A 16,883-nucleotide genomic window follows, 5' to 3' on the forward strand; every position below is an offset into this window, starting at 1 on the left:
TGTAGTTACTGACCTGTAGTTACTGACCTGTAGTTACTGACCTGTAGTTACTGACCTGTAGTTACTGTCATGTGGCTAACAGCTGACAATATGCCGCTATTAGCTGTACGTGAACTGTAACACAGTCAGTGTTGAAATGATGAAGTAACGTTATCACTTCCTCACAGAGAGCAGCTCGTCTGCGTTAACGCAACAATGTCAGCTGACGCTAATCCGCTACTTTGCAACCTAACGTTACGTTAATGTTGCCCAACAGCGGACAGTTAGCTTCTCAACTACGGACTGTAAACAAACATAGCGGGTCAACTTCTGACTGCGGATTGACATCATATGTAGCTGAGGATTTTTATTAATCACATTGTATCAACACTGTCTGCCCAGGCAGGCTAACTTGACACGGTGATTTAGATAATGCCATAAGGTACAGCTGGTGAGAAGTCCTGTCTGTGTGTACTGTGTTAGCTACCAACGGCTAACGTTGGATACCAACGGCTAACGCTAGCTACTAACGGCTAACGTTGGATACCAACGGCTAACGCTAGCTAACGTAGCTAGGCCACAGCAATGTTGAGCTAACATGGCGTTAGCACGAACAGTTCTGTCACTAACGGGAGCGGGGCCATACACCTCTCGCATTTACTCACTAGAGAGCTTTTAGTACAGACATACCTCTCCAGAGACCCCAGTGGAAATAGGTATTCGTGGCTGGACACGAAATACGGCTGTTGTTTCTGTTGCCAAACCCCAAACCGATAAGACGATGACACCAACGTAGCTTTAGCTATCGCCAGCAGGGGGGAATGACGCTTCCGGTTTTCTTCTTCGTTTGTGTCGTAGCGGTTGAAACGTGACATAGAAAGCGCGATAGTGAAACACGCTGATCTGGAATAATCACTCAAAAAGTCTGATAATATCGAATACATATCATTAGCCTTGAATACATTTTTTTTTTAAGTAGTCTACATCTGTAGTCTTTTAATCACCAAAGCACCACAGACTTTATTACTCTGTGTCTATTCTGAGGACACTTTCTGCAACCATAGAGGCCCTCTTGCTTTGTGCTGCTGCATAACGTTTCTTGTGGTTATATTTGTTAGCCAAAGCTTAAAAGAAAACATAGATTGAAATACACAAAAACATTCTATAAGGCCTTTTACTTTAAGCAATTTTATTTCCACCACAAGTTGCATAACAGTTTGAAAATCATTTCATCAGGGATTTGCAGTTGACAAAATACAATTATACAAAACATTAAAGAGGCACTTCTCTAATTTTAAACATCAAGGTTAGTTAACTCATCATAGAGAGTATGACTATGGAAAAAAATGTGTATTTGTTTCTGTCGCTCTGGGGCAAGCGTATATGTCTAAAACAAGGGTTGTTTTGGCTTGGGACTGGAAAGTACACATTTTGGGATTGTGCAAAACATGGAAATTTACAATAGCCTACAAGGATGATCTAAGAAAATATGCTTTTGTGTAACATCATGGCAAATGTATATCCAGTGTTTTTCCAGTGTTCTGAAGTATGGGTCGAGTCCCAGCTTCAGAGTAAAAAAGTCCCAGGTTCTGCTGCTTCGATTTTGAAGATTCATTAAAATATATTTCTCTTGCGAGTCCCCCAACTTCATACAAGTGCAATACTAAATTGTTGGATGGCCCCTTTAAAAACAACATGATATGTCTGCAGATCTTCTGACATGCTACAATGACTCATTCATGCTAATTCACTGCCATTACCAGAACTGGAAATAACACCTGTGCAAAAGAACTATTTGAACTGTAAAAACAATTTGACACAACAAAGGTTTATCATCCTAACCTTGACCAAACATATTTACAAGGGCAGTTGAGAACAATTAGAAGCCTGTGCCTTAAGTAGTGCTTGCAAGGTTTTAAACATTAAAAGTTGAACCAGCATCAAAATGTATTTTTAGTGGCTGCTTCCCTGTTGATTCCTAAGTGACTGAAGAGCTGAGTGGTCAGTGGTCATTGTGGGTTCTTGCAGCAGCTGAACTGTACGCTCCTTCTCCTCAACTTCTCGGGCTGGAGAGACGCGAGGAGAGAAAATTCGCGAAAGACATCAACACAGGAGAAGTCACCTGCAACAAGGGATACTGAAGTCAAAGGGGGAGTTTGTCCCACTGCTGGGCACCGTGGAGACCGCAGTGACCATTCTGCTGAATTTTGCTTTCCTTTAACATCAGTGAGTAACACACCAAGCATTTTAAATAACATGACAGAAAGGCAATAACCCAGAAAATACTGCAATCTCCAATATTTCACTGTTCAGGAAGAAAGAAAGAGCAGGTAAAACATGAAATGAAAGCGCAAAGCATCAAGATGGAGTGAAGCTTCTCAGTCTGTCAGGATATACTATATGTGACTCATTCTTATTTTTCTTATTTTATGCACATTTTCTGAAAGATTATCCTTGTAAATGGTTCGTTTTCAGAACAGAAAATCAGGAACTTGCAGGGAAGGAGTGGTTAGCATCCTGTCCATTCCTCTCCTACGTCATCCTGGGATCAGTTCATGTGCTTAATATTCTGACTTACATTTTATAATATGAAGTGTGTTTAACATACTTACCCATTCTATGTGAAATAGTACCTACTATATAGTGCGTGGTAGCTGCGCCTCTAAACATCTTTTTCTGAGGACACAATGCTAATATTACCCTTAGAGACAAAAACAATTCCAGACACCACCATATATTCTCCCAGTGTGTGTGTTTCTGTGCAACAGAGAAGGCTACAGAGCAAGACACCTTAAAGATCACAACCACCAGAGAAGAGAGAATCACAGTATCACACTGATTCCCAAGTAAGACGGCCCAGGATGCTTCACTCACTCTATCCCGAACATCAGTGGGTTTAACTCTCCTGCTGCCCGTGGCAACCCCTGTGGTAACAGAAGCAATGATAGGTCAGTCAGTGTTTATTCCTCAAGTGGAAATGTGCTGTTTGCCTCAAATGTAAAGCGTGGAATTAGACATTTCTGACGTGTGAGAACATTTTTCAATGATGGTGCAACAATGCTGGTGAGATCACATAAATCTTTTACACGCTGGATACACTGAATTATTCAAGGCACAGTGTTGATGCTGCAGGCTACAAACTGAGGCACTGTTTGAAACACACAAGACACTAAACACTAAAGTGATCTTTAATTTATTGTCAGTCTTGAGTAGGGTGACCAGGTGTCCCACTTTATGTGGGACTGCACAGCATTTTTATCCATTGTTTTCAAAAGTCAAATCACTGCATGACAGATGTTTTCCAAAATCAGTTTTTTATCCACTAGCTGTGAAAAAAGCAGGGATGGTTGTCACCATGGGGCTGTGTTTGATGTCAATGCAACCACGCTCACATGGGTCAAGTGCTGGTTAACCCATCTTTGCTATGCCCAATGGGTAAAATTGCAAGTCACCACAAAGTCAGACAGCTATGCAGATTTAAGCAGAATATGATAGAAACTACTACAAAGAAAAGGAAATGCAGCTACAAAAAACACTAGGAAACTACTTATAACTGGGTGAAGTCGGTGGAAGATGACTATTGCAGACTATGGCATAAGGCCATAATAAAAACTGTGAAACTCGAAAAGCTTCTTTTTATGCTTACTGTATTTACTTACTACGTATGAGGTGGGAAAGTTGCATTCAAATAAATTTGTTCAATCCTTCAAATGCTAAAAGCCAAACCTGTATGCTACTAAATCATCTAAAGGGCAAAGCATAGAGATTTTACGAGCTAAAGGGCAGAATACCTCTCCACACTGGTAACGTGTTCCACATTGTCCCACAAAAACATACTCTTTGTCCCACATTAAGTTTGTTGGAATCTGGTCACCCTAGTCTGGAGATGTCTGAGTTTATGTTTATCATGAAGGAAACCATTTTATTGCTTTGAATAAGCCAAGTGCTACCCAAAAGTTTGTTATAGACCAAAAGACACCAGATCAGATTGTAATAAAATAGCATTCTCCCAACATCTGACAATGTTCATACATATATATGTATAATATTTATCCATTGATCATTTTGAGCAACTATTTTCGATATTTTCAAATAAATTGCTGCAATGTTGAAAGAATGTTATGCATAAGAGATGAGACAGGAAACAGAAATCAGAGCAACAAGCAGGAAGCAGGGTTAGTTCATCAAGAGTTTATCAGTTTTATTGTATGCAGTTTGTTTTCTTTTTTCCCCCTCAGTGCTTCTAAAGACAAAGAAGAAAGTATTCCAAAGATATCCAAATGTCAGTGAACAGAAGAACGCCTCCAAGTAGTGCAGAACTGTGTTACAGTTTTGACTGACAGGTTGTTGTTTTTTTTTCTTTTTGGAAGAGAATAAAAAGACAAACATAAAACAGATCAGACAGTCAGGATCTGTGATTGAATGCTGAGAGGCAGACAGTTGGCGTTGAGTTAAAATACACAAGTGTACTATTTACATCATGTTTGCTTTAAACAGCACCTTTAACCACTCCTATGTCAATACACACAATGGACACAACATTTAATACGTCCGCTAGGGCGAGGGCCCTTAACAGTTTGGTCACAGTAGCATCACATCACCCCCTAGACTGGTTCTACTTGCAGTACATTGAACTATTGCAGATTATCACCTGCCATATCAAAATCTCTCAGGTCTGTCACATTTCTGTAACCTCTTTTGAACAAATGAGTACACCAACAGTGTTTCTACCACTCTGTCACTTCACAAAGCATGGTAAGACTATGTTGTATCTACTCTTAACAGTTTCAGTTTTTTAAAAAACAAACCAAAAAAATGGTGATATTACACAGCAATGTCAGAAACTTTCCCTTTAAAAAGTCTTTGGCAGAGAAAAATAAACTACAACATTAAAAATTACTGGTCGCAAGCTTTTGTGGAAACAAAAAAAAGACAAGAATGAGGAAGTCACCACAGATTTAATCTGTGGATGGAAGAATGGCACAGAGGTGCAAAAAGTAAGAAACACCAGAGGGGTCATGGTGGTACATGCTTATTCCACAGGACTGCACTGCACGATGTGAACAAACCATAGAAAGATATTTTATCATGCTCAGAATGCAAACGATGTTGAACCTCCCAAAAACAATTCTGGCAAAGCATGCAGAGAATACTGTAAGCATTGACCAGTGAGGGAAGCCAGATATATAAGTCCTTTGACCCCTCAAGTGTGTAAACTGTTCTAAAGACATGTGCTCCTTCATCTCACCACAAGATATTGTAACATGGATGAATATTTACAACAAAATGGAGGTGTTGTGAATCACTTTGTATAGTGAACAGAAGAACTGTTTAAGGGAGAGATATGAATCCAGTTTTATACATTCCCTCCCTACACTGCGAACTTGCTGCTCTGGTTTGTCTGCCCTTCAGTTTGACAACTAGGCAAATTTTAATCCTCACTAGTTACGCAATGGATGTCAGATGAATAAAACAGTACATTGTAACTAGAGTCTGTTACCAGAGAATCTCTTTTAGTGGTGTGTTTAAATACCAATAATCATACTTCAATGTAAGGCCACTCCACAGGGAAAATGAAAGCAAGTCTTTTATGAGTGCTATTACATTGCGTAATCTAAATACTGTCATAAATTCCATGTAATGCTTTCAGAACAAAATGACACAATCGTTAACAGAAATGTGGAAGTAGACTGCATCAAAGAATGCATTGCACTGGTCCTCTGGGGAGATAAACATAAATAAAATAAGACAATAGGTAGACAATAACTTGACACTTGACAATGACTAGACAAGAACAATGTAAAAACGAACTGAATGAAAATAAAACAAAATTATAATACTGTAGATGGGAAAAGTGCAGTTTCTTTTTTTTCTTTTACATAATGTATCATAATATAATACGATTTAACTCTGTCTCTCAGTATTCTTTGACACATGCCCTCATTTACTCTCCTGTCCACTCACTCACTCACTCACTCACATCACAAAGTATCTTACAAAGCAGGCAAGGGTCTCTTCTCCACAAGCCCTTCAGTATTTTTGTCACAGTTTTACATTAAATTTCCCTTCCTGATCCCTCTTTATACACAGTAAACAGCACTGCCCACCTCTACTCTAGCTTGTCAGTTACTCTTTTTCTTTTAGCAATGGAACAGTACCATTTTTTCACCTCATGCCACAGCACATAGTTTAAAGATTACCCATATAACTTCTAAATATGTATATTTACATTTCCGATTAAGAAGAGATGGGTAAGTTGGATGTCACACAGGTGAGTCTGGATATATATAAAGTGTAGGGGGTTAATGCAGCGAGATTCTTTAGAAGTAAGAGCTGCTAGTCAACAGTAAACCCGCACCCTTACACAAGAGGTTACACCATGTTATGATAAGTTAAAGGACAACCCCGTTAGCAAAACACCAAAAAGCAGATGTCATTTTACTGTGTGTGTGTCATGTAGCTAGCATAGCATGGGTGGTGCCGAGTAATGGCAAGCAGTGGTGATGCAGAAAAATGGAGTGTAGTGTCAGTATAGTTAAAAAGGTCCATCAGGGGTCTCCCCAGACAACGCCCCTCATAATGAGTAAGTGGTACGCTCTTCTCTCCTCAGACAACCTCAAGAAGTTGCCCGTAAGCCTAGATCTACGTAAGTAACAGACTTGAGATCAGTGTCTAGGGGCGACTTTAGGAGGAATATATATATTTATATATATGTATGGAGAGAGGGAGAGAGCACGAGCTATGCTCCTGGACACAGAAGTGACCCCTAGCATTCCTCTATTGTGAGGCAGATGAATTCCTGGATGCACTTCCTATACTGCTGCTCAGTGGGGCTGCTGCTGTGGTATTGACCTGGTTGACCCAAGGGAGCCTCCGCTTCTCGCATTTCCTCGTTCATCCGCGCTAGACGCAACCTGGAAGGAGAGACAAAACGTGGGAGCATAAATGAGAAATGGGTTAATAAGGGGACAGAAGGCAGGTGAGAAAAGACAGAAATAAACAGGGAGAGACAGGAGTGAGACATTGAGGTGGCAGGAGAGCGTGAGAATGGAAATGTGGTGAGAAGCAGCAAGTGAGATAAACCACAGTGGAGGAAAGTGAAGACAACAATGAGGGATACAATTGAAAATGTATTTTGTCCCATTAAATAACAGTTAGATATTTAAGCTCTTTCTTGAGGATGGAAACGGTAGTTTGACAAAATTAGCTTTTTTCTGAGCTTTCAACTGAGATGATGTTGAAAAGCTAATAGGTAGACCCTGCGTAAAGATTATTTTGTCAAACATTTAAGAATGTTTTATTCTATCACAGTGCATTTTGAGTGAAAACACAGCCTGGAGCAGTATAATCCTGTAGTCACACGTGCATCCCATATTACCAATAACATGAGATCTTTGAAAAAACTGATTATCAGATTTCTAGCTTGTTACTTGTTGAAGGACAGGATCTACTACTTTTGATTAGTCCTAAGTCATTTTAACCAACAGTTCTCGAGCATGAATGGTTGGCACCAATGTATTAATGTTCATGAGGAACTCGCTCATGCGACTAAAAAGGTATTTGTGAGGATTACTCACAGGGTGACAATGTCTGCATTGGCAGCCTGGACAGCGATACTTAGTGGGTCATGACCCTGCTCATCCACCTCCGTCTGCGACGCTCCTCTCTTCAGGAACAGACACACCTGACTGTACATAACAAAATGCAGACACAAAGAAAAGAGGTGAATATAAGAGTTATTGATAAACCATAAGAGGTGTAATGTGAAAGATTATATAATGGAGCATTAAATTCATATAGAATAATTAGCAGAAACATCGGAAGAGCAGATCAAGCGGACGGATATGAAATAATCCAATTCACTGATTTGTCTACGGGGGCTGCTTCAATGGAAATTTGTCTGTGAGCAGCTGCAGTGAAGAATCCAACAGAAACGCCTACGGCTTCTGCATTTTATTCTTATTACATTCAGGCTGGGACATGTACCAGGAGCTACCCTGTTTCTCACCCTGTGTGTCCCAGGTAGGTGGCATGGTGCAGTGGGCCTCTGCCTCTCATGTCCCTCTGGTTCACATCGGCTCCGTTCTGTAGCAGGAACTCACAAGCTATCAGAGAGCCCTGATAGACGGACAGACAGACAGAGTTGTTATGTTAGTGTACTTGCTTTGAGTCTCATAATTGGCCTTTTTGTGATGATGATTTATGGCTGTGGATGTTGTTCATGACTGTGTTTATGGTATCATAAAATCTAGGATTGTAATCTTTAGCAGTTTAGCTGTTTTAATTTTTTAACCCAGACAGACTCCATGTAGTATTTATGGCAATGGCAATAAAAGGTTCAGTAATTCACTTTTAATCGTTCACTTCCTGTCAAACAGTGCACAGTAAACACGGTATCTCACCCCGATCACGGCCTGAATGAGTGGCGTTTTCCCCTCCTCCTCCTCACTAGCAGTGTGTACGTCAGCCCCGTGCGCCAATGCCTCGGCCATGAGAGGCAGGTTGTGTAGACGGGAGGAACGGTGGAGGAGCGCCCCGGGGTGCAGCTCTCTCGGGTCTTCAGGGTCCGAAGACACTTCCTGTTCGATCTCTACCTCACCACTGGAGGACTCCTCTGACTCCTCCTCTGAGGGTAGGTAAGGTAACAGGAAAATGGCAACGATTAAATTAAATAGGAAAATATCTAAAACTCTCAGAGGGAATGTAGCCTGGTTTCATTTAGGTAATCAGGTAAATTGTTTAGGCTGCTCCTGTCAATACACAAGGCCAATTTATTTTTAAAAAAATTCAACACACATTTAGTTGTATTTCAGGTTTCTGCGTTCCCATAAAAACTCCTTTATATTCTAAACAATATGATGATGTTCTTGCGTCAGCTAACATACCTTCTTCTGTGACGCTGTCCACCACTGAGCCAAAAACCAGGATGTCTGTGCTGCCATCAGTACTTCCTCCCAGGCCGCTGTCGCTGCTAAGACCTGCAGGGCCAAGCATCGCCAAGCCACGGACACGTTAATGATTACACAGCACATACTGCTCATACACCCACCACCATAACTGCTACAATTAATCGAAAACATGTCAGAAATTCCAAAATGAACCTCCGTTTGTGAGTTCTTCTGTTCCTACCTGCATCTTCTGCATCTGAAAATCTACAGCAATATTGCAAGTGCACTGTGCCTGTATGCAGTGACTGTGTAGTGGACTTACTGCGAGGACCAGAGCCAGTGTCAAAGTAGGAAAATAGCGAATCCAGCTCATCTGGACAGAACAGGGAGTCCCGGCGAAACTTTGCTGCAGCTGCTGCCGAAGGACAAAATATCAAGATTTCAGTCTGGGCTTCAGACTGTATCGGTACAATATCTTTCAGCTATTGGTTTTAAGAGCCTTGTGCTAACGTTTATGACAACAGAGAAGTTCATTCTCCATACGCACCCGCTGAGAGGTTTGCAGGTGAAGCGTTGCCTGGCTCGTAGCGATGGTATTTCCTGCGAGCCTTGTTGGGGGCCCGAACAGAGCTGTTGTGTCGATGGCACTTCTTCACTGTCCAGGGCCGGGACTTCCTTTCACCCTCCACCAGTGCCTCGCTTCCACTCATCTTCTTCAGGAAGCGTTTCTCCACGTATTTAGACTTGATCCAGGCCTCTTTCTCCTGTCTGGAGGTAATCACAAACATGACAGATAATTGGGTGCATCCTGGCGAAGACATGTATTTTTAACCTAACTGAATTGAGAGTGGTGTCAAAATGTAGTCACAATGCTCTATTTCTTTGCCAAATGCTCCTCCTGTCAAGACTGACCTTGAACTAGACGGTCCTGGTTTTTTCGCTCCCAGCTCCTCGCAGGATCCCTCATAAATTTGGTTGATCACAGTGTTCCCCAGTTCACACATCAGCTAAATGTGAGAGAGGGAGAAGTTCAATATTCACTAAAGGAAATATAAATGAAACTCTGGTGGTTAAAAAAAAAAGCACAGCACAGAAAGGAGAAGCTGTAGGCTAATGTGTTGGGAAGACGCACCTTGAGTAATTCTGGCTCCCACGAGTCTAACGTCAGTGAACGCACTTTAGAGCAATGGACACCTAAACTCCTGAAAGAAACAAGCAGAAAAAGGGATTTTACAAAGAGCTACTGTGAGCTACAAACAACCATGTCTTATTGATAAAAATCCACACTGGTCACTTCAAATCCAGTTTGGCCGCCTGCAGATTGTCATCTTGTTATGGTTTCACAAATGCTTTTTTTTTTTAAACTACATAATAGATATCTTGGTAACTGCTGCTGCATATTTTCATATAAAGGAAAGTGGACTTGATATGAATAACATGTGATGCTTCAGTGCAGATGTTTGCTCATGTGATTTGCATAAATGAAACAGAAAAAAACATGATCACTCGGGCAGACAGTGGCCAATCAGAAAGGAGGTCAATGTGAGGCTGGCATCACCACCTAAATTGTTTTAAGCTGCTACACCTTGCTATGGTATTTCAAACTGACAAAACCAGTTCAGTGAGAGTAAGTGACACAACTTACATAACTTATAAAGGTTGTGTGTGGTTTTTTCTGGCTCTTAACAAACTCTCTTGAACTGTTGGGGTAGGTATCATTAGAGAAACTAGCAAGATACAGCTACATTGTGAAGTATCCAATGGAAAAAATCCCACCCTTCCTTTTAAAGTTACTCCACCAACAGTGCAGCAGTGAGCGCACGGGCAGAGATCCAGGTAGGTAGACAGGCAGTAGTGGTAGTGGTAAGCCAGTAAATCATTTTCATTTCAGTGACACAGAGTGTTTGATTCATTGATTGCTATCTGGATATGAAAAGAATTTTAAGATATGCATTTTAAAAATGGCTTCTAAAGTACATTACCCTAACTATAAGTGCAGTTACCTGTGGATTCCTGAGCACTCGATGCAGAGCAGCACTCCCAGGTTGATGGATGCCCAGCAGGGCGCCGTTTGGCCGCAGTCACAGCACAGCTCGTTCCCTGGCAGGCTCTGCACCCTCTGGAGGAGGCTTTCCCCACCTCCCCGAACCCCCCTATCAGCCCTCTCTCTGGGCTCGCTGGCAGAGTCGATGCTGCTGGTGGAGGGCGAGGCTGTCCGGTCCAAACGCTGCAGAGACAGGTGGACAGGTCAGAGGTTCTGAAGCTACCTGGGACCAGTTTGTAATGAAAAGAAATTACATTTGTGTGTTATCACAAGACGGTTGCTGTACGTGTTCATACCTCAATGTAGTAATTGTCGGCGATGTCTTTGTAAGCAGAGGCGATGCTTGCCTGGACTGCCTGGATCCAAGCCTGCCGCAGCTTCTCAGACTCAGCCTGCAGCATACAGCTCCTGCAGGTTTATAGATGCATGTTATATAATACCTGTTCACAACTGTCTATAGGAATGCTCTAAAGCTACATGGTTATTTGCTGATGAGTAAATGATGTAGTCAATGTAACAATTGATTTCCACAGTGAAAATCACAAAGCGCAACAAAACCACACACACACACACACACCCACACACACTTACTTAGTGGGTGAAACCACCTCAAAGCAGAACCTTCTCTCATTATCTTCACATGGTTTGACTGAGCACAGCCTCAGGTCCTCCACCACCACCGTCAAAGAGTCCTGGCATTGGCAGAGAGGAGTGTCACAACAACTCTGCCCTATGTACTGCAAGCTACTCAAAGCATTTTAGTCTGGCTAGGTAGGGACAGTGCATGACCCCATTCCTCTCCACCACCATGCAAAGTATTAATAACTGGACTAAAAAAAAACACCAAACATACCTTGAGTTTCTTTTGGTAGACCAGTTGGCTGTTTTGTATAGAAAACCACCGCCTTGAGGAGGGAAGAAGGAATTAAGTTAGACAGTTTTTGTGAGACAGACATGATCAATCAAATGTCTACATGCTGATATTGGCCCTGCAAGGAAAAAGCACCGTCCATTACAATGGTGAATAATAAATCTATAGATGAGCACTAAGTGATTCTTGGAATGAGGCGAAGGCCATTCTTCTTTCTTATCCAAGCCACTTTTTAAAGAACAAGTCATGCATACAGAAAACAGGGAGTTCAGAACATTAATCCCTTAATCTATGAACCCTGTGTTCCTGATTAACTCATTAGATTGTATTAAGGAGTCTTTTGAATTGTAAGTTGATCTTTGTTATGCTCTCCGTCTTCACTTCTATTTTACCTGTTCCAGGTCTTGAAAGCGTTGCTGGCTCTCTTGAAGAGGTAGCCCTCCATGACCACACCATTGGGTGCATCCACATTGAATTCCAACTTGGGGTCATCGTAAGAAAAGTCCTGTAGGGCGAACACAAAGGCACACAAGATCAATGTTAGTTTTCCTGACGTGGTTTGTTCCTGTAGATACGCTCTTTGCTCCTGCTCTGCAAAAACAACACTACTGTCACCATCAAAAACGACAGGAGTCATCCGTTCAGCTCTACGAATCATAGCCGTATTTTATGATGGCTGACATTTTTCCCTCAAATGTGTCTTTAAAAATTCCCATCATGCTCATATGTACTTTGAAAGAGTTACTAGTGGCTGTAATCAATTCCTGTCATTTTTCCTGTCCATACTGGCTGCGAAGCCTTTGCTTTCCTAAAGAGACTCCAACGTAAGGGATAGTCAAAAAAAGTGTAGAAATTCACTGTAAAGCTCAGCTGAGGCTAAAGTAAGGCTGAACACATTGCACAAAGATTACATCAGGTGACACTGTGGAGCAATATGTGTAAAAGTCCACCTTAAGATATCAAGAGATAGTGCCTTATCAGCACCACATACAGTAGCTGTGCTGACACAATGCTACTGCTCCACAATTCCTCTGCTATGTGTTTGTGTTCCTCCACAAAAATCAAGCTCTAACCTCTCCACACTGGCCATCTGTTCATACGTTTGCCTTTAAAGAATACATCAAATCCGCACCTCTCTACCTGTTAACTAAGAACGTCTCTATTTGTTTGTCTGCGTTGTCCACACAGAGCTGGATGTCAAAAGAAACAAACTGAAAGCCAAATGCCACCTGCTCTGCGAGATGAACAACACAGATTTAAAGGTTAGGTTTCACTATTGTTAAGAGGCCTTTGGTTGTTTCAGGTAAGGTTATACTGGGCAAGCTGTACACACACACACACACACACACACACACACACACACACATAGACGCACACTCTCATTGTTGTATCACTTCTCTATAAAAGATCATTAAATAATATAATTGCACACTGATGTCATCATGTACTGACGGTGCCCTGGTATAGCAACATGTGAAACTAAAACTAGAATATAGCTGCTATATTTCAAGCAACATATTTTATAATAACATATAATATAAAAACTCTATAGATTTGTGTGAAAACCTTCTGGCCATGTAAAGCATACACATGGTGACACAGCAGTCTGTCTCCCTGCTGGCTGATGATGCATTCAGAGCTCAGAGGTGTTTCCTCCAAAGAAACAACACAGACACTAGATTCTAAAGGAGCATTATGCAACAGACAACTGGATAGACTCAAAGTCCATATTTATCAACTCTGAGGAAAACACTTTAAATTCCACATAGGCCTAGTTGAACAAAAAAAAACATTAGAACACGTCTGAAGACACAACACTATTACTATCTATTACTATCTGACATATAGCAAACCTCTGGCTGCCATGACCCTAACAGCCCCAGTTTGTGGTTTAAGCTTTTGTATTAAATGTGGCCTAATTATCACTGTAAAAACTAATTTGTAAAATAATAGTTCACTTTATGAGCTCGGTCAGTGACAAACAGACTCAAAGCTAAAGAAAACTCGAAATAAATGATGCTCCTCACCAGTGTGTAGTCCAGCCTGCCAAATATCTTCATCTTAACCACACTGACATCCAACAGCATCTCAAACTCAGTGAGAACAGATTCACTTAATAAGAAATAAATAAATAAATAATGCGTCAATAAATAAATAGATGCTCGTCGGAGGGAAGAGACCATCTATACAATGTGTAACTTGGTGCTGCGGAGGAACCGGGAGAAACGCACGCGCATCCAACACGAGTCCGGATGAGAGACTGTCACAGCCAACCGCAGCGCGCTCGTGGCGTTCCTCCACTCAATGCCACCTGTCGACTGGTCCGGCCGCGTGGATCTGGCGCGAGCTCTCATTATCATACAGCTGTCACAGGGTCCTCGTGCCCCGCTGACCCCGTCGCGGCTGCCGTACATCAAACGTTTCATTTTACAGCCTCCTCCCAGCCCCGCGCCGCGATTTAAGGCTCCTCTCTGGGTATTCTGAAGGCCGGGGGGCTTCACCCTCACTTTTGGGGAAGTCAGCTTTCCATCTGTCCGCGGCTCTCAACACTATTCCTGCTTAATCAAGCTGACATTATTGCTCCCCAAACACCAGCCCGGAGTCCCCTCTTCCCACCTTAAATCAGCCAGGGCCACGGATTGCAGCGCACAAGTGTCCAATGCAGCGGCTACAAAGCGGCCTGTATGAAAACCAGGGGCCCACAAAATATGTTTGCAGAATGGATTATTCTCATATATGTTAAAATACATGTGAGCAGTGGTAAAGAAAGTAACCTAAAGTACCCAATGCAGAAAAATGTCCCCCCTCTGACTGTTATACTATTAAATATCATTAGATTGTTAATGCATTAATATAAAAGCAGCATTTCACTGCTGTAGTTGAGTTGAAGGATATTTTTAACTATTTTGTAAAGGACTGCAATTGATGATTTTTTAAATTAGGGATAAATCAATTGATTGTTTTGTGTTTAAGTAAATGTACCCACTGACATTGCACCACTGTCTGTGAGACTGTCAGAGATTTTGATTCACATTGTCAGTTTTATTATTTTACTAGACACCATGATTTGCATATAACACAGTGATTTGCATATAACACAGTGATTTGCATATAACACAGGCCTGGGTGAACCAAAAACCTGATATACCTGTTTAATAACACACTCCAGCACAATGCAGCCTCCTTATATTGTGTCTGGGATAGGCCTACAGTTGTTGGGAACCCTTTATTCCATAGTTTCACAGAAGACAGGAAATGTGAGGAGAGGCCAAGGAACAAAGGTCAAAAAACACAGTAGGTGTCAGTATAACCCAGTTACTGTAATTACACTGATTAAGGTTATAATTCAGCTGAATCAGTTGAACTGACACAAGGTCATAAAATGTGGCCTTCATTGTAAATGTTTAACACATTATAAAATGTTTGCTCTCCAGCTGATTTCTCTGTGATTCTCTCTCTCTCTCTCTCTCTCTCTCTCTCTCTGTCTGTTTACCTCTCTCTGACTTAAAAAGTTACAGCCAAACACTGTAACAATGGAGGAGGAGAGAGCCGAGGTAACAATCCCCCAGGGAGCCACAATGAAGTCACACATAAAAGACGGCAGTGAAAGAAAAGCGAGAGGAGAACGAGGCAGCATGTGATCTGTGGAGCGAGAGAGAGGGAGATGTAAATCAATCAGTCAATCGCAGATTTAACAAAAACAGTGAAAGTAAAGGCGAGACAAAGAGCAACGCAAAAAAAGAGAAGTAAAAGACTGTGAATGTAGAGATTAAAATAATTCCTCACTGTTGATAAGATCACTGTTTTGGCATGAGATGATTTTAATGTTCTATTACACCACTGAGCTGACATATCACACACCTCTTCTTTTTATTTCTCATCTTCCTCTCACTGAAAGACAACCCCCCCAAAGTTCCAAATTTAGCCTAAACTACATTCATAATGAAGCTATCTTATTCTCCTCTGAGTATGACTGCTGCAGTTACTTAATGGTCTATTAATAAAGGATGTATACCATCTATAATTCACAGACTCTGCTGTCTCGTGGCTTTACTTCCTGCACCGCTACATTTGCATACGTCTGGGGCAGCTTTAAAAAAAAAAAAAAGAAAGGAAGAAATTCTGAAATGGATCATGGAAACATTTTCTCCTGAATCTTTGGATGCTGCCTGTCTTTCCCTTCTATGGGTCATTTGTGCATCTTCATTAGTAATCAATCTAGTCTGACACAATCATCATGCTCTTTGGAAAATTCTTGTTTTGACAGGCCCAGTGTTTAGTCTTTGTGGTTGGCACAGACGATGTTTGACCTAAATATGAAACTGATAACGAGTTTGCAAAATGTATAAAACGGAGCAGAGAAAGAAGCTTAAGTGAGTTCATCAGATATAAAGTTTCTGATGCATAAATAACAAAACACAAAAAAAAACCTGAAACCGGACTCCACTTTTTCATTTGTCTTCTTCTCTCTTTATCTGTCCTTTGCTCTCTGACTTTTTCTGTCACTTGCATTCACATTCAACCAACTACTGTGTGCCGTAATGCCATCTGTTGATTTTGGCACTGTGGCAGTGGAGAGAGGAGGAAAGGGGGTTGAAGCTGGCATCATTCACGGTCATATCTCTCCAGTCTCTAGTGACATATTGACCTGGACCTTCAGTAGAGGACAGCATCAAAGAGCACAGACAGCTGCGTCTGGACCATTTTACTACTGTATGCTTATTTCATTGGATTAAGAGAATATATCCATTCTTATACGGACTGAAACAAGGATCATAAGGGTTTGGCAACTCAAAATAAAATGTAAAAGCTATCTGGGGCATTTTGATTAGTGTTAAATATTCCAACATCTGATTTATAGTATCATAAGAGCAAGCTGGGGCTACTTACTTATTATCTCCACACAAATCTTAAATGACCATCCTTACTCATAAAAGTACCAATTCCAGCTGTGAAATTACCCTAATACCTGTTATTAATTGTGACGACCCACTCCACCTTGTCGTCTTGTTCCTGGTTGTGTGGCTTGTCTTTCTGTGCAGGTACTTTAAGTGGGCGTGGCAGAGGGTCGTCAGCAAACTGGACACACCTGAGGCCTGTG

The 16,883-nt window shown here is 41.4% G+C and overlaps 1 protein-coding gene across 3 annotated transcripts in view; it reads right to left on the bottom strand.

The window, feature by feature from the left end:
• Nucleotides 1–1,151: 1,151 nt before the first annotated feature.
• Nucleotides 1,152–16,883, bottom strand: part of LOC118328585 (arf-GAP with coiled-coil, ANK repeat and PH domain-containing protein 3-like) — a 58,214-nt gene continuing 42,482 nt past the window's right edge. Inside the window, exons 11-26 of one of the 3 annotated variants that reach the window (XM_035662369.1) lie at nucleotides 12,175–12,287; nucleotides 11,765–11,816; nucleotides 11,503–11,603; nucleotides 11,208–11,319; nucleotides 10,871–11,094; nucleotides 10,000–10,069; nucleotides 9,780–9,874; nucleotides 9,415–9,635; nucleotides 9,190–9,282; nucleotides 8,865–8,957; nucleotides 8,382–8,605; nucleotides 7,988–8,097; nucleotides 7,557–7,667; nucleotides 6,832–6,893; nucleotides 2,854–2,903; nucleotides 1,152–2,101 (exon numbers count right to left, since the gene is read on the bottom strand). In XM_035662369.1, coding sequence (XP_035518262.1) covers nucleotides 2,033–2,101; nucleotides 2,854–2,903; nucleotides 6,832–6,893; nucleotides 7,557–7,667; nucleotides 7,988–8,097; nucleotides 8,382–8,605; nucleotides 8,865–8,957; nucleotides 9,190–9,282; nucleotides 9,415–9,635; nucleotides 9,780–9,874; nucleotides 10,000–10,069; nucleotides 10,871–11,094; nucleotides 11,208–11,319; nucleotides 11,503–11,603; nucleotides 11,765–11,816; nucleotides 12,175–12,287 — 1,800 coding nt within the window. In that variant the 3' untranslated portion in view covers nucleotides 1,152–2,032. Of the gene's footprint in view, nucleotides 6,894–7,556; nucleotides 7,668–7,987; nucleotides 8,098–8,381; nucleotides 8,606–8,864; nucleotides 8,958–9,189; nucleotides 9,283–9,414; nucleotides 9,636–9,779; nucleotides 9,875–9,999; nucleotides 10,070–10,870; nucleotides 11,095–11,207; nucleotides 11,320–11,502; nucleotides 11,604–11,764; nucleotides 11,817–12,174; nucleotides 12,288–16,883 lie in introns of all 3 variants that reach the window. The other 2 variants (XM_035662368.1, XM_035662370.1) reach the window with 2 other exon arrangements.

Source organism: Morone saxatilis, unplaced genomic scaffold, assembly GCF_004916995.1.
Source record: "Morone saxatilis isolate NCDOM2014 unplaced genomic scaffold, NCSU_SB_2.0 Contig18, whole genome shotgun sequence".
NCBI classification, from domain to species: Eukaryota; Metazoa; Chordata; class Actinopteri; family Moronidae; genus Morone; species Morone saxatilis.